The sequence below is a fragment of the Strigops habroptila genome, chromosome 12, assembly GCF_004027225.2.
Source record: "Strigops habroptila isolate Jane chromosome 12, bStrHab1.2.pri, whole genome shotgun sequence".
Taxonomy (NCBI): domain Eukaryota; kingdom Metazoa; phylum Chordata; class Aves; order Psittaciformes; family Psittacidae; genus Strigops; species Strigops habroptila.
The window spans coordinates 14932997-14955800 of record NC_044288.2 but is presented as its reverse complement, the minus strand read 5'-3'; the positions used below and the strand labels follow the sequence as shown (position 1 = coordinate 14955800).

Genomic DNA, 22804 nt, shown 5'->3' with positions numbered 1-22804 from the left:
ATCATTCAATCCCCATGGCTTTGAAACTCTGTTACTGATCTGCTAGCAGGAGATTGCACTACAGAAGTACTACAAGATAAGCCAAACAGTTAATATAAAAAGAGTCACAGGAAAAGTTGCTCCAAAGGAGTCTTGCAAGACAAGCTAAGAGCTGGTATCCACCTACGAAAGACTTAAAGTACATAATCAGACCTTGAAAGGCTTACCCCAGCATAGTCATCTCATTCACTGATTCAGAGCTCAGATTCCTGCAGCCTTCAAAAAACTGAATTTCCCTAATGGAAGAGTTATGTTTTTATTGGTCTGCAGGGAAGGAATATTTCAAGCACTTAATGCAATGCCTGCTCTCGTTTCCATAATTCTTCTTCCATTAAGAAATGAAAAAGAGCCGAAAAAATTACTTCCTTTTGCTGAAAATTCTGCAGTGTTTATGTCCATCATCTTCTGTTTACAAAGATAACAACATGACATTTCTTATACACTGAACATTAAAAATATATTTCCTCTGTTGCAAGCTTGGTGATGGTGCCAGCTTCCTTCAATCACACAGGAAAAAATAATTATAGCATTAAAAAATCTTAAAACATTTAGGAATTATAACTATAAAGACAAAACCTTCCACTTTCTTACACTTTCATGTTATTATGACCCAAAATTAAATATGCTGATGCACATGAGTAAGTGGAAATCTAGATCAATATGGCATCATCACCAAAATAAAAATGATTATGGAGTGAAGTAATATTTTCATAAACTGTCATAACACTTGATAGACCTAGAGTTAGAACATCAGCATGCAATAAATAAGCATGTCTGACTCTAATTATAACACTGTAAGTATGAGACACACTATATTTCTGAAGTACAACATGCAACAATCCATTTCTGAATCTTTCAAATAAGTAATATTAAAGAAATAAGTGTATTTTACTCTTGGGATTGATGCAAAGAAACTGGAAGTGAATGGAAAACTGGATTAAGTATTCCTCTGAGTACAGAAAAGTAGGGAAAATAACCTTTGTCTCTTTGTCTGTTTCTCTGCAAAAGATTCACCCTAGTTCTTCAGAAAAGTACATTTGAGATAAAATGTATCTAATATATCTAACCTCTCTGATCACACAACCACCCAGCAGATTTCACTGCCTGATGTACCGAGAAATCTCTTTCTCTGTCATTTGTTCTTTCTCTCATCACAAACACGACAACAAGGTTTCCCCATGCTTCTCAAGAGTAGATGCTGCTCCCAACCCACACGCTGCCCCGACTTGCTCTTTATGCCCACACTCAGCTGTTACAAGTTCAACCTCTTTATAACAACCCCCTGTTAACTGTGTTGTATTAGCAGAGTCCCAGTTCCCGTCCATCTTAGCTACCCCATTGCACTGCACTGAACTACAGCCTTTGATTTAACTTATGCAACTCTGCAGATTAAATCAGTGGTCACCTCCCTTCCAACACTATTTTATGTTATTGTTCCTTTCCAGTGGTTCCTTTGATCATGTGGCTGAAGAAACTGAGGTAGAAACTTCAATGGGAGTAGAGTGCACTCTATTTTTTTCTTTTCTGCATGTTTTCCTGTTTGCTTCTGATTTCTTCCAAATATTTCCCTTACAGGATACTGATGGAGGATCCCATCCTGCTCTGGGCTGCAGCTCCATTTCTGGGGGCAGGCGAGGCTGGGATCTTCTAAGGACTCTTTGCATTGGTTATCTACTTCCAGCCCACCATGAATCTCCTATTCATCTCTGCAGGAAATCTTACTTAGTAAATATATCATTCTGCCTCTTAGTCCAGCCCCTCATTAACAGACCTAATGGCTTACCTATAATACAAACTATACACACGCAAAAGAATTTGCCACAGCTACTCAACATATTAAAACATTGGACACATGCTGCAGAAGAAAGAAGTTTAAAAGTGCAAAAATAAGTCAAAACAGTATAGCTTGTTTCCTGACTAAGCAGTGAGGTATCCAGCCAAACACAGAACAATTCACAAAAGGTATTGACTGATTTTTTGCTAGGTTAAACACATGGCAAAACAAGCCCTAACAGCTCACTAGCTGTCTTTCTTTGGCTCACTTTGGAAGAGATGCTAAAAACTCAGAGACCAAAACAGAAAAAGCACTTTGACTGACAACCTTAATTTGCAGCTGGAGCAATCCCAAGTGCTGTCTTTAAGAAAATTCAATACTTTAACAGATGTCCTTAGACTGTTTTAGGGAATTATTAAAAAACATTTGGAAATCCTTTTAGATTTTAAAAGGCAATTTAAAAATAATGCATCACAGTCGGTGTGTTTGTAATTCAGATGGTCAAAAGGAGTAGCTTTGTGACCTGATCCTGTGGATTCAAACACTTCACACAGTAAGTGCAAGTGAAGCTTGTGGAAATAATGGAAATGGAGCTTGACAAAGTAATGGGAAAAACTGAAATATTAAAGCATAATCCAGGTTGGCAAGGGGTAGTCCATGGAAAAGCCACTGAGAGCACCATTTTCCTGCTCAAGTGTACTTTTTGCTGACATTACAGAAGGCAAAACTGCTCTGTAACAGCTAGGCTGTCAGAGGGCACTTGACTTTTCAACCCTTCCTCTGTCAGTTTTGGTTGGTTGAAACAAACATGCTTAAATTAGTATCCCTGACCCAGTTTTGCATGTTCCCATATGACTTGGTCATGGGGACTGGAGCATCTCTCTTTTGGGGAAAGGCTGTGAGAGCTAGGCTTGTTTAGCCTGGTGAAGAGATGACTGAGAGTGGATCTTACCAACACATACAAATACCTTAAGGGCGAGTCTGCATTTCTTTCCCCTGCTCTTGCCTGGAGAACAGAAACTCCTTTGTAGAGCGACTCATGCTTAAGAACCTTGGAGCTGCCCCCATAAAACGGAAAGGAATAATTCAGTAAAAAACCCTTCAGAATTGGTAATGAAGGAACTGACACTGCTGTGAATCACAGCAAAGCTCACCAGAACATTGCACAGACACTGCACACTACGGAAAAGCAAACAGATGAAACACTAGACAGCATCTATCTTTGGCTGTGAAGAAGACAAACTTGGGAGTATCTAGTGAACCCCATCTCTAAGATCCTGCCTGGAAGACCAGCCTGGCCTTCGTCTATGACAACAGAAAATCTAGACTGCACACTGAACCTGCAAGACAACCATTACTGTTTCTATTTATAAAGTAAACCCTATAGCTCTTCCTTCTCTTTCTAATCTAGCTCACCTCAGCAAGAATAGGATTTTGCCCATAAGCCTTCTAGCACCAAAATGTTAATCACATAGCTAAATCCCTAGGTATTAGATTGAAAACATCCCTTAATATGATTTGGACTTACTTTTTGTTGTTTAACCATTGAATCTCTTTTGATCTTGATTTTGTCCAAACACTGCACAAACAGTGTAATATAATGTTAATGTAACTAAGTTCTTTTTTAGTAAAACTTCTGATTTGACAGTGTTAAGCTCTTCACAGCAGAATGCAAGCAAACCATACATGGAATTGGTAACAAACAGATTAAAACAATTACTACAAAATGCCCAGGAATGTGCTATATTTGTGCTTAAAGATGATCGTTTTTACGAAGGAGGCAATAGGCCCAGTGCAGAGATAACAAAATGCAGTCTGAAGCCTCTTCTTCCAGGAAACAAACTGTTCACAAGAGTTACAAGCCCAGGTCACGTAACCTGGATCAGTAACGGAGCTGATGCAGCCCTGACCTGCAACTGGCTCTCAAAATCACAAATACAGTATCATTAGCTGACTTCACGTGCTGTGTTCCAACTTCTCAGATTTAATTCAGTATTCAAATGCTCAAAACAAACAACAAAAAAAAATCAAGTTCCTTCCTTCTTTTACATCCAATGCCCCTCTCCCCCCTTCTATGGCATTTCTTGAAGTTAATTTTAATAACAATAGAAACAAAAGGTAAACTTCCCACTGCTGCATTAAAGCAGTTACATCTCTGACTCTTTTTAAAGTGCAAAGAAAGCAGGTTTGTGATGTGAGATCTAAATGACTGGGTTCTGCTTTTGGATGGCTAGCCAAGGGGGTCTGTATCCTTTAAAGTGATTTATTTCTGGCAATCTGGGGGTTTCTCTCTTTAGAAGAATACCTGTAATAATCTCATGAACACGGTGCTTCGAGAGAGTGGCTGCATCTTCAAGATGCCTCATCAGCTGCTTTGCAGCTGAAATTCTTCTGAAAATTAAATTACACCATGTCTGCTGACATTACAAACAACACCAAAAAGATTTCCAAGACATTACATCTGCCTCGACTTCTTTGCTCTTCCTTTTTCTTTTTTTACTTCATTGACTTATGTGGAAAACCACAGATGACATGATGAAATCGGTAGACATACACATAAAATAAAATGCAATTGTGCATGTTGGAGTTCTACTCAGTATCCATGGGGGTGGGAAAACTGGGTTTGTAATGTCTGATGGCTGCTACACATTCACAAAACTTTCTGTATTGGTAGGACTGAACTGAGCATTATCGGCTTTGGAAAAAATCCAATGCATTCAAGCATGCTCAGCACTAGGAGTCCTCTGGCAAGAGACTCTCAGAAAAATAGCTGAAATGAAGAGAACAGCACAACTTGTAAAATGTAAAATACTTCTGAAAATGCTTCAAGCACTTCACTGCACTCAGAGTTCACCCAAAGGTGTTATACTGGAGTTGATTAAATGTGTGCTGATGATTAACTTTGCATCACTGGGGAATGGCTCTCCCAAACTAACCAGGACTCGAGAAACTGTAATGCTCTTAAAGACAAGAACAGCAGTCCTAGGTTCTCAGCACATTGATCACTATGTCCAGGAAAAATCAACCAAGTATTCACTAACCACTTCAATTTACTTGAATTGTCCTCCAGAAATACCAAACAGCAGTTGCTGCTCAATGGCAGCTTGCACTGATCTGATCCTTAGCTATAGGAGGTGTTGTAGCAGCGGGACTATGGATTTGTGCTGAGTTATAGCCTATTTTCTGCCTTGAGCTACCCTAGTTATGGTCAGACTCCAGTGGTGACAGATCTCCTGCTGAAGAGAACACACTGTAGATAGGCACAGGACCATAGGAGGGATGGAGAGAACAGAAGAGAGCTCTGCTGGGGTTTAAAATATTCTAAATCATCCAATATATAGCTACTCCACTGCTCATAACTTTTACTCCAGACAAGAGTGCAGACCTCTGTTCGTGTGTTTTCATTTTTATGGCCTTTCTGGTATGCCTACTGCCTGCCTTAAACATCTTTTAAAACTGCTGGTAAATCATACCTCGCTATCTATAAAAGGCACTTGAAGACAATATTGAAATTATACAGAACTAGTAACTTCAAAGTTACTTTCTCATACTATCAGTGTTACCAGGACCATAGCACAACCAGATACATTTAGGATCTAGGTTAGTTAGTGAGGTGAATACACATTTAAGAGTACATACAGATAATTCTTAAGCAAGCCACAGTAATATTTTCTGAAAGTCTGAATGCAGCAAAGACATTTGGGTTCTACAAAGCTCACAGCACCTTTTAGGCATTCTGTTACTGCATTGCATAATGCCAAGTTATATATCCAGATATTTTTCTCCAAGAAGGCTAATAACATGGCTATCTCTGAACACGGCTTTGAAATTATAGCTTTCCTTTGCTGCATGTCATGGATCGCTTACTTCTTGTATTAGATTATAAATGGCCATGCCAACTTATGTACAGCAGGAAACACAGGCAAGATCCTAGCGGAGGCCCTTGGTGTTACTGAAATTCAGTTGCTGCTAATAAGAAGGAGGGAAAACATTTCCATCTGTTTGGATCTGGAAAAAGAATTCATGTCTCTGATTCATCTGCATCCATATGCTGATATGTAGACAATACTTATGGACGCATAGACATATTGCGAGGTAGCCAGCAACAGAAATCAAATCAATCACAGATCACAGCATGTGATTTGCCTAATTATGAGTAATACCTCGCATTTTTTATCTATGCAAAAAGCACTTTGTGAATGAGCAGATGGCACTGCTATGGGATGGCACCATCCTCAACAGTTGCAGATGCAGAGCATTTACACAGCACTCTGAAAAAATGACACAACACAAGCTGCTTCCTGGGAAAAAGATTCAAATTGAACAAGTGTCACCAAACAAAATACGTGTATTTATTGATGTTCTGAACTTATCTGATCCAGCCTCCCCTCAAATCAAATACATAGGCGCAGGACAGGGAGTGATGCTATCTAGACATCATTAAAGTCTCTTAGATAGAACTGCCACGTGAGTTGCCTAGCACAGAAAGGCAGAGATGCAGACCAACCTGCAAACAATTTAAATCCACACAAGCAGAATCAATAGGAAGAAGCCCTGCAGAGAAAGCAATTAGACTGCAAAAGCAACTATATTACAGCACGGTTACGGCTGAGAGGCAGGACGCATAAGTCCATCCTCACTTCTGTGATTACCCAGTGGAGTTCTCTCCAATGCATCTGGCATGTGAAATGACAAGGTTCAGCCTGGACATGTTCCTGCAATCAAAGTGTTTCTGTTCCTGGGCTTCTACTGTAATTATAAGGCTCTTCTTTACGAGACCTGTCCTTCAGCTTTTATGTGCTCCATAGGCAAACGTGGGCCTGTGCATCAGGAAACAGGTTTGAAGGATTCAGTGTGCTCTCCTTTTCAATAGCTTCATGGGAATAATAATCTCTTTTCCTGGATCTGCAATTATTTATTCATTGGAGACTGTGCACTTGCCACTGTACAAGACACAAAGAATAATCATCTGACTATTCCTGGTGATAGAAAATTCAGGGTTTCTATTCAAATTCTTACCTTTATTTGTGGTTTGTCTGCATATTTTTTTTCCTGAGCTGCTGTAAGCACACACACTGGTGTGACAGGTTTCAAGCAGCTATAAAATGATGGATGAAAACCACATTTTGGCCTTGTTGTGGGAATATTTATTGTAGAAATACACTCAGTTAACTCTGTAGGGGCATATCTGGGAAAACAGGAAGGACAGAAAAGAAATGCTGGGCCCACAACTGTACCTCTGATACCAAAGTAATTTGATCTGCTCTAACTATGATACAGGGTTATGGAGTCACAGAAACACTTGCACAAAGTGTTTTTAAATTGCTTTCATCTAACCACTTTGTTTCTTCTGCTGAAATGATCAATACTCAGCTTTAAGAAGGATGTTCTGTTGGTCTACAGGACTAGACAGAGGCTTCCCCACAGGAATAAACACAGGGACCAAACTTTGACCTTCATTGTCATAACAGTTCATAACTGAGTTAGTGTCAAACAGGAGCTGTCTCGGAGCGGAAGTATTGCAAACCTCCACCCATCTTGGAGAAGCTAAACATCTAACAGCTAAGGAGGCAGTATACTTGAAAAGGTAAAATGACAGATGCAGCTAAGCATGTGATGTGAAATTGGACTGATCTGGAGGAAAGATGCTAAATTGTGCTGGACGTTGCTACACCAAACACATGTACCTACAGAGATAACATGACAGCAAAGGTCTGATCAGTGGGACAATTGCATGAGCAGGAGTAGGGTGCTCTGTGTTGGGATTTGACTGTATCTTGTGGCTGCCATTCAACAGACACTCTTCAGCATGTGCTTTAGGGTGAAGAGAGGAGAGAACACTACAGGGTATTGCCATCGTACAAGCCGATGAGCAAAAAATACATCCCTAATCAACACCACTGGGGAGCTGGGGAGTGGCATTTTAAGAGATGTCAGGCTCACAGAAAAAGCACCAGATGTTTTTTCCATGCCTGGAAGAAGACAGGAATGTTGTTTGGGGAAACGGTGAGCAATGGTGAAAGCAGCCAGACATTAGGATGTGTGAAGGTAAAATAGAGCACAGGGAGGCATATAAAAGCCAGGGACTCTGAATTACTCTTTGGGCAATCAGCAGGGCGGCTCAGCCTGTCTGCTTGTCTCCACTTTTAAACACAAGGCATTTGCCTCCTGATGTTTTTATTCCTGAAGTTCTTTCAAAACTCTGGAGGAACAAACCTGGTCAGTGAAGACACCCGACCAGTGGTTCCTACCAGGAAAGGGTGCAGGAAGGGTCCTGCCTGCATACTCCTGTTCTACTTCAGCTAATCTTCCCAGAATGCTGCATAATAGATAATGTTGCAGAAAGAAACAAAAAGACTGCTGCTCTCACAACTGTGTACCAACATCGAAGTTCATAATTTATAAATAACCGCTGGGATCTCAAGGAAACATACACAGCAAAAGTCAGTTTGCAGTAGGAGCTGGGGATTTCAAGAGGTAGCAGAATACAAGTGAAATATTTTGGCTTGAAGCAACAGTAAACATGCAATAAAAAGTGCTTCTTAAGCCATCAGCATTGCATTACATATGTGCCATTGCCCTGAGTGACCTTTACTTCATTTACACAGTCAAGGATGTTCTGCAAAAACCTGGAGGACACAGGCTCTGAACACTCAACCCCAGGAAGCATCAGAGGAAACGTGTTCAAGTTCATCCCATCAACCCACTGTCTTCCAGCCATGGGTCTTTTGAAACCACGTCACTAAATCAGCTCAGGTCGATCACTTACCCTTGACCTTTTACAGCAACTACTGTGCGTTTGGATTATAGATTATTTGGCCACTCACTGTGTGGCTTCACCTGTGTGTACAACACAACAGTAAATTTGCTTAAAGGGAAAGATGAACTGCTTGAAGGTGATGAACAGCTGTGCCCACTTTGTACTTCTAATCTGCAGAGTATACCTAGAAAAATCATGACTTTAGAAAAAATGAGTCATTCATACTCTTACAGATCAACCTAATCAAAACAAAGACAACAGCTTTTGGCTAAGGAGCTGAAAGCCTTGCTGGAGAGATATGCTTGTTCTGTCAGACAAATGACCTCTCTTTTCCCTTCAATCAACCTGACTGCCTGTAATTTTACTCATTTCTCTGCTTTTAAATATTGATGTCTTACAAAGCTTCTTATTGGAAAAAACACATCTTACTCTGTGCTGCTTTGTCAGATCACATTCAAGAGGAAGGCTCAGCTTGCACTAGTACTTGGAAAGGAAGACTTTCCAGGCACTGTGCAGAGTGATTCAGTGAACAGCAAGCTTCTCTCCAAATCACTAGCTACCCATTTATGGTGCCATGGGCAATCTTTCACAGCTGCTGCTGGTTTCTTAGCAGAGAAGCAAAACTCTGATGTTAACCACTTTTATTCATTAAATGCCCCATGACAAATCCATCCCTTGTCCAAATCAAGAGAGAGACAACGGAACAGTGTATTGTTTTGCTCAAGAAGAACTAAAAGCAGAGTATCAAGCTGTAACTGGAAAGAAAGAGTAAGGAAAAAGCGTAGGTCATAAAAGCAATTTTCATTGCCTAGTTTTAGACTAGAAATTAAGACTCCAGCAAAGATTCCTGCACCAAGATACCATGCAAATCTTGGCATGCATTTACTCACCATTTTCATAAAGAGACAGTGATTTGGAAATCAAATTTTAGCACTGCTGCAGTTGAGATAAACTTTAAATAAAACCTTCCCTTGTAGACCGATGTGTGTCTATACTTAGAAGGGTTGTTTCTAGGGGAAGCTGGATGGCAGCAGCACTGTACAGTTCATGTTATCTGAGGAACCTGAGTGGTGAGAAGGCAAAAGCCATGGATGCTTCAGCTCCATTCCTGCTCAGGGAAAATTTAAGGTTCGAAAGTGAGGAATCTCCTGCTATTACGTGTAAGGATGACAAACAAGGATCATGCCCTGATGGACAAACAAAGAAGAAATACTGTGAGCTGAAACACCTTGAGTTTTCTTTCTGTTCCATAGGTTATTCTCTTTCAGAGAGAAATGAGCAGCAGACTCCCTGCTAGCACTTTGTACAACCTGTCTTAGAAAATTTTAAGGCCAGACTGGAAGCAAACCTAAAAAGTTCACTGGATTCAGAATTACAGCAAGTCAAGAGGAAATCAATAGATCTGTAACATTCTACACAGAAAAGCTGCAGTAAAAAATGAAAAAAGAAAAAAACAAACAAAAAAGGGCACCATGGAAACTGCTCTTCTTCAGCCCCAAGGACAACTTCTTATTGTATTACCTTTTGTTTGAAAATATCTGCCAGCTCTATCACCGCACTCCTTTACACTTGGGGCATGTGATCCACTAAAATGAGCATGTGCATAGGCACAGGATCCCTTACACCAATCATCAGCTGCTGTAGAGCAAACAAGTAAGCCGCTTTGCTCACCCTCATCCCTATCTCCTGTCCCACTCTTTGTCTACCTATTGACAACATAAAACCTTTTTAGAGGAAACGACAGTCTCTGTCCCCATGTTTGTACAGAGACCAGCACGATGGATGCCTGCCAGTGGCTTTGCTCCACCACACACATGCAGTATATGCAGAAATTATAGGGCATGATCCAGCAAAGAACACAACATACGCCCAATGCTATGCATGTGAATAGCCTTACTGACGTCAATGAAATTACTTATGCCTGTAAATTATGCACATAATTAAATATCTGGTTGGACTGAAGCCTAAATCAGTGATTCACTGACAGTCAGAATGCCTACCTCTGTGACTAGAGCCATTTTTATCACACATGTTCAGTAGTGTCCTGCACTACAACACTCTGTGACTAACGCTGGCATGGCACTGTCCCTTCCTGAAAGCTGCTGGTGTACATGGGAGCAGAAGACCAGCCACAGCCTTAGACAGAAATCAAAAACAGAGATGTTCCAACCAGGCAGATGTTAACAGCCAAAGAAATTTTATTTTCCCTTTCAAAAGCAGCAATTCACTTTTCTGAAGACTCTCAACCAATTTGCCTTAATAGAACAGCGTCAAATTAGAGTTGTTCTTGTTTTTCCCTGTGTTCTTCTTTCTCCAAATCCAATATCTGTCATTTAAAAACTGAACAATCAGAGAAACTCTTATTACTAACATTGCAACTGCTAAATGAAACGTGGAAGGTGTGTCTTTCCCTTCCTGTTGCAAATCAAAGAAAGCATGAACTGAACTGTCTGTAAAACCAACTGTGTGTACCTACACTTCCTAATGACAGCACAGCTTGCCCTATAAAATACATAACTTTGTTGCTGAAATAGTTATGATCAACTGAAGAGTTGCAGAAGAGTTTGCTGCCCTATGGTAAGAACACATGAAGATCTGCTCTTGAGGCTTCTTGGAAATATCAGAAAAACATTCTTTTTCTTTATAATTGGATCTTGTTATTTGTCTTTCAGTGTTTCCTTTGTCTGTCTCTATCTTCTCTCTATCCATACTGTAAGAAGTTTTATTCCTTTTTCATTTTTAGTATTAAGAAGTTGTTTTTATATTTCAGCCTCTCCAAAGCAGCCAGAGACCTGATTGTCAGCAGTGATGTCTAGACACAGTAAATCCTTAAACTCAAGGCCTTTGCCCTTGAGAGAGAAATGCAGGAGTATACAACTGCACATGTTTTTCCCTGGGTAGTTTCAGGTGCTTTGTAAGGCTTACTTCTTTCTGAGGCTGCAGCTTGTTAAGATGAAATTTGGATCAAGTTTTCACCTGAGGATTCAAGGCTACTCTAAGAGTATGTTCAAGCCCGGGCTGGTTCGGGTCAGCTGTAGCCAAGTACCAGCAGAGCTTCTCTTTTAGCAGTAATACCTGTCCGGCAATAGTCAGCAACAGAAATCAGTAGGTGTGACTGATGTGTCCCCCAATAAACCCCCTGTGCTTTTTATGTTAAATATAAGATTAAACATAGAAAAGGACATGTAGAGCTCCTGAAGGTTTAGAAGGTTTAGAAGCCTGTAAGAGTACTGAGAAGCCATAATAAATGCCTAATTAGGAAAAACAAGCCTCACAGCAGCTTCCCAGTTAATTCAGAGAGGTAACACGCAAATTCAAGATGCCAAACTAAAATAACAGACACCAGAAGACTGGTGCATATCCAAGGAAGGCAACAAACTACCTGCCAAATTCATTCAGCTCAGCAATTTTCAATTTCAACTTTAAAATCAATGATTCCACATCTTTTCTTTTTCCTCTTGGGGGAATAAATGAAATCAAATGTTTATTCTATTCTTTTAGCTTCTAGTGCCTGCACTCCTGTCTCAAGGCTCATGACTCAGTTGAAAACACAATACTGGCTGATTATGCTGCAACATTAATGTGGAAATACAGCCCCACTACAAAACTCAGCCCCACTGTCCTTCTCTTCCCAGTTGAAATGCAGCAGTTTCTGGGATCACAGTAAAAATGAAATGCAAAAGCTTAGAGACCACAGAGCACCCAGGCTTAGCCCAGCGGCTCACTTTGAGCTATGATGCACATCACTTGTCTTTATGACCACAGAGTCCAGCTGCAAATGTTTAAAGCAAAGAGGAGATGGGAATTGGATCAGAACAGCAAAACAAACACATGATGTGAATAGCTCCCCTCTCCTTACACAACTAGCTCAAGCAGAGAAATTTCACCTGTCTAAGGGAAAAAGCCAAACATATTGGGAGATCATTTGGGAAACTCTCCATCTCCTTTATGTTTAACTTCAGACCTGTTAACTAGTCCACATGAACTCCATGGCCCAAACTCCCTCCCTAGAGGGTGAAAACCACCGACTGTGAAGCGCTTATTCAGCTTAGGGGTTCGGGCACTTTTGCAATGACCGTATCGGGTCTTCCGGACACAAAATCTCCACTGATGTTAGGGTACAAACACACTGTTCCCAGAGTTAGTTCAGAGCTGCACCCATGATGAAAATATAGACAAAAGCTGAGGTAGGTAGCCCACTCGGCACAGCTGATTGACTTTAATAGGTGTTGATTACACTGCTCATATTGCATGAAATTAAAAAGCTTACAAATGTTATGAGCCATTACCCTTCCATTTAAGAGAGCTTATGACAAGTTAGCAACATTTAATGAAATCCTTTTCAAAATGCCATAGGCAGCCTCCATGAGATTTTGCTTTGAAATGCAACTTGTGGAGTTATTTCAAAGTTTGTTTACTTCAGAGCTCCCTCTCTTGCTCTTCTTTGGGATACTGGGATTTTGCACCTGGTGGGATACTTCAGCACCCTGTTGTGCTCTCAGTGTGAGACGCATAACACCAAATCATTAGACAAACAAAGGGGAATAGACAAAACAAGATTTAATTTTGGTGTTATTGGAAGTACCCCTTCAGCCAGCCTAAAAAATTTCCTTCAGAAGTCAAAGCTGAGAGATTTCAGGCCAATTTTACTATGAAAGTAAAGGGAAATGTTTTCATAGTTGCTGTAAAATTTACTTAAACTTCCACCTTTTCAGCACACTGGAAATATCACAGAGCCACTAACTGCCTCCAAAGTGCTGGGGCAACCAAAGTGCAGTCTGAAGTAGGCTCTCCGGATTTTATTGCTTAAGAATGAAATTTATTAAGAAGAGAGCATATCAGTTTTATAAATCCCATTGGACCCTCACAGCCTACTGCCATACGCGGACTCAAATCTGCTTTGGATGGCGATGGCAACAACATCCCTGCATCAGGTGAGGATGCTTCTGCCAAAATGATGCCTTTTGCAACTTGCTCAGCTGCTTCTGTTTGTTTTTTACTGTTTGTCCTACTGACTGCCAGCTCTCCTCTCTGTTGATAGCTGTCAGGCAAGCAGGACTCAAACTGACCAAACTGAGACATTTATAGCAAAAGCACACTGGCACAGAATCTAATGACAAGGTATCTGGAGCGGTGCCACAGCGAATGCTTAACAAACCCTATAGGGAGAATATGAGCTGGCCAGGCACAGCTGCAAGAAGCTTGCAGCAACCTTGTTCTTTTTTGCTTTTAATTATTAGGGCTTTTAAACAATATTTTAACATATGCTGCCAAAACCCGACCAAGAAGCAGTAAGCTATGAAGATGCACTTAGAGGAAGCATCGTACTTCAGAAGTTGACCTTGGATAGCATGTTTTTTCTCCACAAAGCTGCAATGTACCCAAACCGCTCCAGAGGCCGATCCCAGGAGACCAATATCTCTAAAAGCTGCCAGGAGCTCTTACAAGCTTGTTTGTATCATGAAAAACACAGAGATTCCTCTCTTCTTTGAAGAATTGATCACTAAAGGAATAGTTAAACACTGGGAGAAGTAATGGCCAAAGAAGTGGTGAGAGTGTGTAGGGACTGCTAAATGACGGCAGCATGGTGAGACAAACTTCATTTCCATCAAACCTGTGATGGTTTCAGTGAGCATGCTGAAATCCTGAAGCACTTTGCTAGACCAAATAATCGCAAATTAATTCAATATCCTTTTATTGCTCTGTAAACTCTGACAAAGGGAGAAAAGGAATTATTCTGCCTCCTTCCTCAAAAATATAGCAGCCTTCTTTCACGCTATCTAACTAAGCCTTTACTGAAAGCTAGATTTCTACTACACAGTTTGAGCATCATAAAAAGTTGCAATTATCTTGCCATCTACATTGCCTTTCCTCATGGGTTAATGTAGCCTTTTAATCCAAATTAGTATGTTATGTTGCTTATAAATATGTATTTATGGCTATGGGCAGGTATGCCTCATTGTGGGCACATGTCACTATTTAATCCAAATACATGGTTTATTGTTTTTCAGTGTGTATTTTTAACTCTGAGGCAGGTAGACCTGCAGAGCAAACAATACAAAGTAATACATCCATTACAGAACTGCTTCTGTGCTTTAAAATTATACCACTCTTCTTCCAGATCCAAGACAAATACGTTAGCAAAATAATTATTTATCACTCTTAAAAGCTTCCTTTAAAATCTTTATCATTCAAATACTGGCTGGGAAAATACAGACAAGTATATTTTATGCACTTGTTAGTCTAGCTTTTATGCTGATGAGAATTTACTAAACACTTAAAGGGAACGGCAGTTACCAGTCCTAATTCACAACTGACTTTTTTAGGCCAAAACCTGATTTTTTTAGGCCAAACAGATGCCCTTGCATCTGCCACTTGCATGTAGCCACTAGTTATTTTGTACAGCTTCAAACACGACAGTTCCAACACTCTGAGAGAGGATGCTGCTCTCAGTGAGACATTCACTGGCACAGTGAGTAGGATAGGGACCTCTAACATCACCCAAAGAAAATAAAACAATAATAATAAAAAGACACTGTAATTTGCCTCAGGCTTTTTTAATTTGATGTATAGGATTGTTGTTTTAAATTGTTTTTTCAGTTGATCAAAAATAATGCGACGCAGACCTTCAACATGAAACAAGCAAAATACACTAAGAGATCTCTTTTAAAAGACACCTACAACCTTCTCCAAATCTGTTTGGTGAATTTTGCCATCACTTATACCTGTGCAACAACAGAATAGCTTGGAGCTCCCACAGATAGCAGAAGACGGACACCGAGGTTGGTGCCCATGTTTCCATCTGTGCTTCCAGACCCACCCATCAGTATGAGAGGCTGCAAGAGCTGAATGGCAGGACCCCAGTTAAGAGCTTTATACTGCAAAAAATCTTTGCCAGGCAAATCCATACTCTTGTCTTTAAAATGATTCAGGGTAAGAAAATTGAAGCCCATGTGTAAACATTTACAAACTGAGGTTTATTTTTTCTATGTACTTGAAATGAACATTGAAAGGGCAAAACTATCCTAATCCTATCATGACAATGTCTTTCTCTGCTTCCTAAAGCTGAGATTATCATCTCATTGGCTGTCACACAGCTCCTGAGAGAATTCACTTGATTTTCCTGTATAATTACAGCACAGGATTTTATTTCTGTTGTTATTGGAATGGAAAATGCACCTAACCTGTTCTCTCTCTTGCCCCTTTTAAGTTACTTAGAGACCTGGATGTCACAAGCTTCAAAACACTTCAACTGCACTAAGACAGCTAAATCTGTGCTCAATGTAAGTTTCAAGCAACCTGCTTGTTAGCAGCTCCTCTCAACAAAGGCAGGAAAGTTTCCAGTTTTATATCTCTATTCAAATTAAGGCAACGAAGACTGAAGACCACAAAACCGTTGCCACTGCTTTCCAGCACATAAAATTAACAATTTGTGCCGCTGTGTACAACTTTCAGTCAAAGTTTGTCTGATTTATAAGCAAGCAGATGGTTCATACGACAGTCCACAATAAATTACAACAGTTAGAAAGACAGCTACATTTTGAGAGTGACAGTGCAGCTGAGCTACAGATGGGTTTATAGATGAACCTTCCAATTTTTAATAATCTCCATAATTTATCTGCAAGGAAAGAAACGTGAGCATTCCTAATGCACCTTCTTGACTAAGTAAAAACCACTTTTATTTGCACAGGAAATACTTCATGGTCCAGTTAACTTCTTAATTAAAGACAGCAAGATGTTCATGTTCCATGCAAGTGGCATGGAAAATATTATTTAGTGTGCAATATGTTCAGCTGGGAGTTTAAAATGCTCTGAACATTCCTGGAAAGGGGAATGCACCTATCTCATTTATTTAAAACAAAACTACAAGGGTGCAAAAACTGCTACCACAGTTACTATTCATTAATCTCCAGATAAACTTTAGGCTCATGCAGTAATAAGGTTAGGTTCATTTGTAATCTCTGATGTTTAGAGATAGGCTCCTAATCCAGGGGGCACTACAAACCCAGTATTACTGAGCCAGGATTAGCATGGGGAAACAACAGGAACAGAGACTCTCATTACATGAAGACAGAGGGATTTGGGGGTGTCACTCTTGAATGGGTAAGAGAAAAGGAAAGCAAACCTGGGCAGTGTCATCCCTAAGACATGAGGCAGCAGTGATGCAGAAAGAAACTGGCTGGAAGCAGCTTTAAGAAGCCAGTTGATGTTCATGATTTTAATGACCATTTCTCCAGCATGGGACTGAACCACGTCAGTCCAATCCCTCTGGTAACATTTTTGAAGGGACTTCCCAAAAGATGCCTTTGTTGGATTGTCATCAATTGCATGTCACAGTATGACAGATTCATTTCTGGGTGTAATTTCCCTTGCAATGAGTTACCTTCCAAAAGGAGCACAGCTACAAGCAACTAGTCTGTCCAGAAGGTGATGAAGGGAGCAGTGACTGCTAGATAGAGCTCCTTAAGGCACAAACTACAGAAATCCAGAGGTTCCCACACAGCCAGTCTCTTGGGATGACATTTGAGGACTTTTCCTCCTCTCTAAACCTCACTCTTCCCTTCCTGCCAAATTAATTTGGAGGGAAAAAAAGAAAAGAAAAAAGAAAAAAATACTCACTTTTAAGTGGAAAATCCAAAACTATCTTTAAACCAGAAGGCACAGCTGCTAGGAAAGCAAGTGTGTGATTCTAATTACCACCTTCCTGGGACTTCAGAGATGCAGCAGAGAAGAAGAGGCACCAGTGACAAATTCAGGCTTTCAAGAATTATCACAATTCATGTTTTGGAGATATTTTGGCAGGGATTGCCCAGCTCTGCCTGCAGCAGGGCAGCGTTGGGACCAGCACTGAGACACACAAGTGGGAAGATCCACTCCATGAAAGTCATGGGACAGCAGCCACCCACACAAAAAGCAATTCTTCCCCTGCCTTTTCCATGCAGCACCAACGCCCCTTCATCTGCTACACAGAATGATAGTGAAATTCAATTTGTTGGGATTTTTTATGAAAGTTTTCTATAAATAACCAGCATCTGAAAGTCTTCTGAGCTTTATATAAAACCATTTTCTATTACCATACACAACTCTTCAGTTGTTTCATTAAACATGCGAAAAATATTTTATGTCAGCTTATTTCTGGGATGCTCTTTATTTTACATTATTTGTCACATTGTTTCTGTTACACTTTGCATATTTAAAGCCACATTACACATTTGTGGAAATCCAGAGAGGATTACTATGGAATTAGTATAGATGTTCATCTGTTACTGGGTGCTGAGTTTGGCACTTTATTTTAGCAATATTCATCAAGTTCAGGAACCACTAGCATGCTTTCCTCAAGAGAATACTGCCTCATATTACTGTCCTTTGTAAAAACAAAGCATTGATCATTTAATACTATTTTTAAATATTCCATAACTATCATCCTTTGATTCACTGCAACCCTTGCATTTGCTTACAAGAGGCCAAATTCACACACAGCACAAGAAAGCAGAAGCTGATTGAAATCAATAGGATTGCCCCTTTTGCCCCCCATCCCCAACAGAAATTCCAGCATTATTGTGAGCATCCTGAAAGCCAACACAGGCTATGCCAGTTTAACTTCACTGAGAAGTCAGAGAAACAATACACATGGTTTATGTAACTATATAGTTAATACAGTTTCCAGGACTCATCTACTGAAGCCAGAAGGGATGCTCCAACTCATTAGGCTGTAGATCAGACTTCTGGCTTGCAGCAAGATCCCTCTCTGACTAACAGCAAAAATAATTCTGGAGGAGGGATAAAGGAAGGAAGACACAGGCCTAAAGGAAGGAAGACACAGGCCTTACTTTACATTTCTTGTTCCTTGCATTCATTAAACTGTCAATGGTGTGGAAACTAGTTTCATAACCTCAAGAAGGGGACACCTTTTGTCCCTTCGGCCATATGAAAATGTAGATAAATATGATAATATGAAAACAGTAAACTCCCCAGTAGCAAGAAGTGGCTCTCAGTTCTCTGAGTAATCAAATATTACTTCAAGCAATCTAATTAGAGAAAAAGAAATGTATGTATCAGTTTGTCAGTCTATTTATCAAACCAAGTGCTGCACCCTTCCCACACATTTTACATTACAAAGTCTATGGCATGTAAGGTTCTGCACTTCTGTTTTAATTCAAGGATGAAAATGTTAATAGATATGAACATTTTCTTAGTAACTTTTCTTCCTAAATAATTATACATGTTCAAATCAATTCCTAGCTATCTTACAGAGGTTACAACCTTCAATAATTAAATTGGGTATTCTATTGGCTGTTGTGTTGATTATGCTACAAGTTCCAACTTCTACAGGAGCACTGAAATGCTGAGATAAAGGGATGTTAACTTTATTTAATTAGCTATCCGCCATTGTTATCAAAATGGAAGGTTGGCATCTGACTCAAATTAACACTTTGGATCAGGAAACAAGACAGATGACACCTTCTGAGAAGGATCCTGGACACTCTCTGCAATTGTTTCAGTTATTTCAAAGCTGCTCAGGACAAACAGGATTGCATTTGAAAGAGCAAAAGTCACTGGCAGTCAATGAAGTGCTCCTATGAAAATGCTATTTCAATCACACTTGGGTTCTTTCTCATTTTCAGCTGTTAACAACCTTGCCACTTCTGTCAAGCAGTCTCTCTCCTAGCAGCATTGAATTTTAACTGCACATAATTTTAAAACTCAACATGAAATAGGACTGAGCACATAATACAGGCTTCTTGTGCCAGCTAACAACAGATCAGGCCTTTGTGCCAAGGCATCAACTCTGTTCCCTGCAGAAAAGGAGTAACTAGTTAAACATGAGCTGGATTTCACGACCGCCTGACATGCTTCTATCTCGGAAATATTAGGTCTCTCAGTTGAGGGTTGTTTGTCATTTATCTTGAAAGGAGACAAAAGGACAATCTGAAACCTCAGTGGTGCTGGAAGCATTTTAAGTGTGGCTTGCACAAACTAAACCCACATACATCAACTTTGCAATGCCCAGAGGATATAGTGTCCAGATGAAGTCCTCAAAGGACACCTGCAGTCTCACTCCCCAAATTACATTTGTATAGAGTGGCCTAAGTAATTTATCCAACAAACACACCACTTCGCCACTTCATGGTTTCTTACAGTTCGTGCTATAGAAATGTGCTTATTCTTTTCCCAACAACTTACTGGTCTTGACCGGATTTCTTTGGCGTAGAGAGGTTTCAAGAATTCTGAATCTCCTTCAAGCTTTAGACCTTTTTCTGTGATTCTCAGGTTCCCCATTCCATCCTAAAACACAGACAAAAAGAAGCAAAACAACCCCATTAGTTACAATTACTAAAATCACCAGGCTGCCAATAGCCGATTTTTTTTTCCATATATGTAAAGTACTGGGAGGCACTACTGAATGCAATTACTTGCGTTATCCTTTTAGCTCTGTTTCTGTGAAAAAGTATTCTATTCAGAACAATCTCCAATGCCCCCCAGTAAACCATTTACACAAATGAAAGATGTTCTTTTAAGCTAGTCATCTCTACTCAAAGAGATGAGCAATGCTCTGTGTTAACAGGAAACTGCTAACTGTAATATTCACCGGCTGACCGTATATTAATATAACTTCTCATTCACAGCAAATCCATATAAAGGCTATGTGATTAATTCTACTGAATTCCATATAGAGAATATGTGATTAATTCCACTGAACCGACAAAATAAGGTTTGACTATGTAGGAGTATTGCAATAAAATGTGGGAGGGAACTTGACCCCTGTTATTTGGGGAAATCTCTGCAAAGCATGGACTCTTTGGTGGGATTTCTTTATGGCTATCAGCCCTTAGAGCAAAATAATGTGGAAACCTGTTGATTAGTTTCAAGTCTCACAGTCTTTCTTGTGGTTTTGACATTGTTAAGATGCTAGACAGCTTTACTGGAATATATATTTATGCAAATATTTGCTGTGGGAGAAGCAATGATACAACAGGAATATCTTTCCAACAGACTGCTCTCCTGTCTTGGGCTAACTCCTGTCTTTTTTCTCCAACAATGACCAGCTCAGGATTGGAGCTCTTGCTCTGCTCTTGCACAGCCCAAGAACATCCCAGCAACCTGAACCTTTATATCCAAATGTTTGGGCCTCTTAAGTCATCCCCATGCCCTTCAACCAACCATTGTGAAGTCCGCTGGCCAGGCATTAACTGGTGTAATATGCATTTCTGTCCTCTCCTCATCTGGATTTCATAGTTGCAGCTATCAGTCCTGACCCTCTCCCCAGTCTCCACCACTTCCTGCACTTCCATGGCAAAAATCTGCTTGACAAATGGCACCAAGCGTTGGCTGCAGGCCTCCAGCAGATGACTGCAAATAGTCCCTTTTCTTTAGAAATTGCTTAGTTATGTGTGTCCAACATGTAATGAAACATCTGACAAACCATAATAACAAACAAAATACATGTCAAAATTTTATATGAGCTTTTCTTATGGTTTTTATGCAATAAGACAGGTATATGGATACATTGGGAGAGAGCAGAATTGGACGAAACTATATTTCACCTTTAACTTGTGAAAGTCATAACTTTTACAAAGATGAGGGATTTAGGTTCATTTAGGCCATAACTGCTTAGAAAGGGGTGTATGTGTAAGAAACATAGTGTGGGTGGGGAATTGCGCAGGTAAGAGTATAACCAAGACCACATCAAATTCAAGGTATTATTTCTAAGATTCGGGGTGATTGCCAAAGTCTGCAAGGATTGAGGTAAGCTGTTTTTTTTCTGATGAAGAGATGATCTGAAGAATACTTTTTAGCGTAAATTTGACTGACATCACCAGGATTTGAGACTGATGCTAGCAAAAGCTATGTCTCCATGTGTATAAAATAAGCCTGGGAAATGAACAAGAGTTGGGTAGTCAAGAACTGCTACGACAATCCTCAAACATATCTCTTAAGGAATCTTTCCACCTGTTTCGCCCCCACCCCATTTCTCCAAGCTACAGAAGTGGAAGGATGATGCTGTATGATGCCCCAAGGACTCCACAATAACGCAGGATACAATAATCACAAAACCTACAACAGCTGGAGCTCAGCATGGGGAGGACATTGCAATGAGGGACACACATCAGAACTTCCAGATAACAGGATTCATGTTACAGTGAGAGAGACATTGAAACCAAGAGTCATATAGGCTACAGGATGGCAGGAGTAGTAATTTGGAGGAAATACTGATCTGTAAATATGGACATGCCATACAGACTCTCATATAGCATCTCACCATGCAATTTAGGGACTCATTGAGAGGGACTGAGCTGCCTTCTCACGTGATGGTAGACAAGTCCTTAAACACTGAAGTTCAAATCGAAAGAGCTAACTCGCAGTTGTTTGAGGGTTTTTAGAGCAAAGGGACATGTACTTGGGTAGACGATCAAGAGAAGACCAGGAAAATCCAGGAAAACTACATGCCTTGGATATATGTTTTGTAATCCAGCTGCAAAAAATAAAACATCTGTCTACTTCCTCTTCCTCTCATTGCGTGTGCACCTCCAGCACTGGAAGAAGAATCACTGTCACTGAAGGTGAATGGCTAACTCAAACAGATCTGCATGAGCTATTGCCAAAAGGCATGAATTTGGAGGGATAAAAATCAAAGACACAGTACATCTCAGCAGTGACACTGGTCACTTGCCAGAGGTTCTGCTGTTCCAAGAAATGTTGTTCCTAGCATGTACCCTGCCAAGTGAAGGTTGTTCTTGCCAGAGTGTAGTGTCTTACGAACAAAGGAAGTATCAAGCCTGTGGGACAAGGTACAGCAAGAACACATTTGATATATATCATAGGAGCAGGTGCATTCTCATACAAAACCCCTGGGTTGGAGAAAAAGAGGTACTTCCCCATGCTGCTGTTCTTCACTTTCGATCCTTCTCAACCTTCGATCCCCACTCACCTTCCTCTCCTTCTGTGACTGACAAAACTAATAAGAACTGCACTTTCCTGGTGTTTGGGATTGGGATGCAATGCTTAGCACTGACTTACCACAATTAACTCTCTGCTGCTCATGTTTCTCAAGATTAAAGATGACAACTTTTTGCAGTGAAAGTCTGGGTCAGCAGATGAAAAAACAAGCAAAGGTTGTAATTTGAGTTTAAAGTTAACTGGCATCCTGGCCTCATATAGGACCATCATTATTAAATCATATTTATTTATTATTTCCCATTAGAAATAAACAAACAGCTTGTGGAATTATA

General features: G+C 40.1%; 1 protein-coding gene across 3 annotated transcripts in view; it reads right to left on the bottom strand.

Annotated features, from left to right (window-relative positions):
- The window catches only part of SGCD (sarcoglycan delta), a 355893-nt gene that overhangs the window by 87993 nt on the left and 245096 nt on the right, over positions 1-22804 (bottom strand). For all 3 annotated transcript variants that reach the window (XM_030504746.1, XM_030504744.1, XM_030504745.1), the window contains exon 4: positions 19758-19859. In XM_030504746.1, the coding sequence (XP_030360606.1) occupies positions 19758-19859 (102 nt within the window). The remainder of the gene's footprint in view (positions 1-19757; positions 19860-22804) is intronic.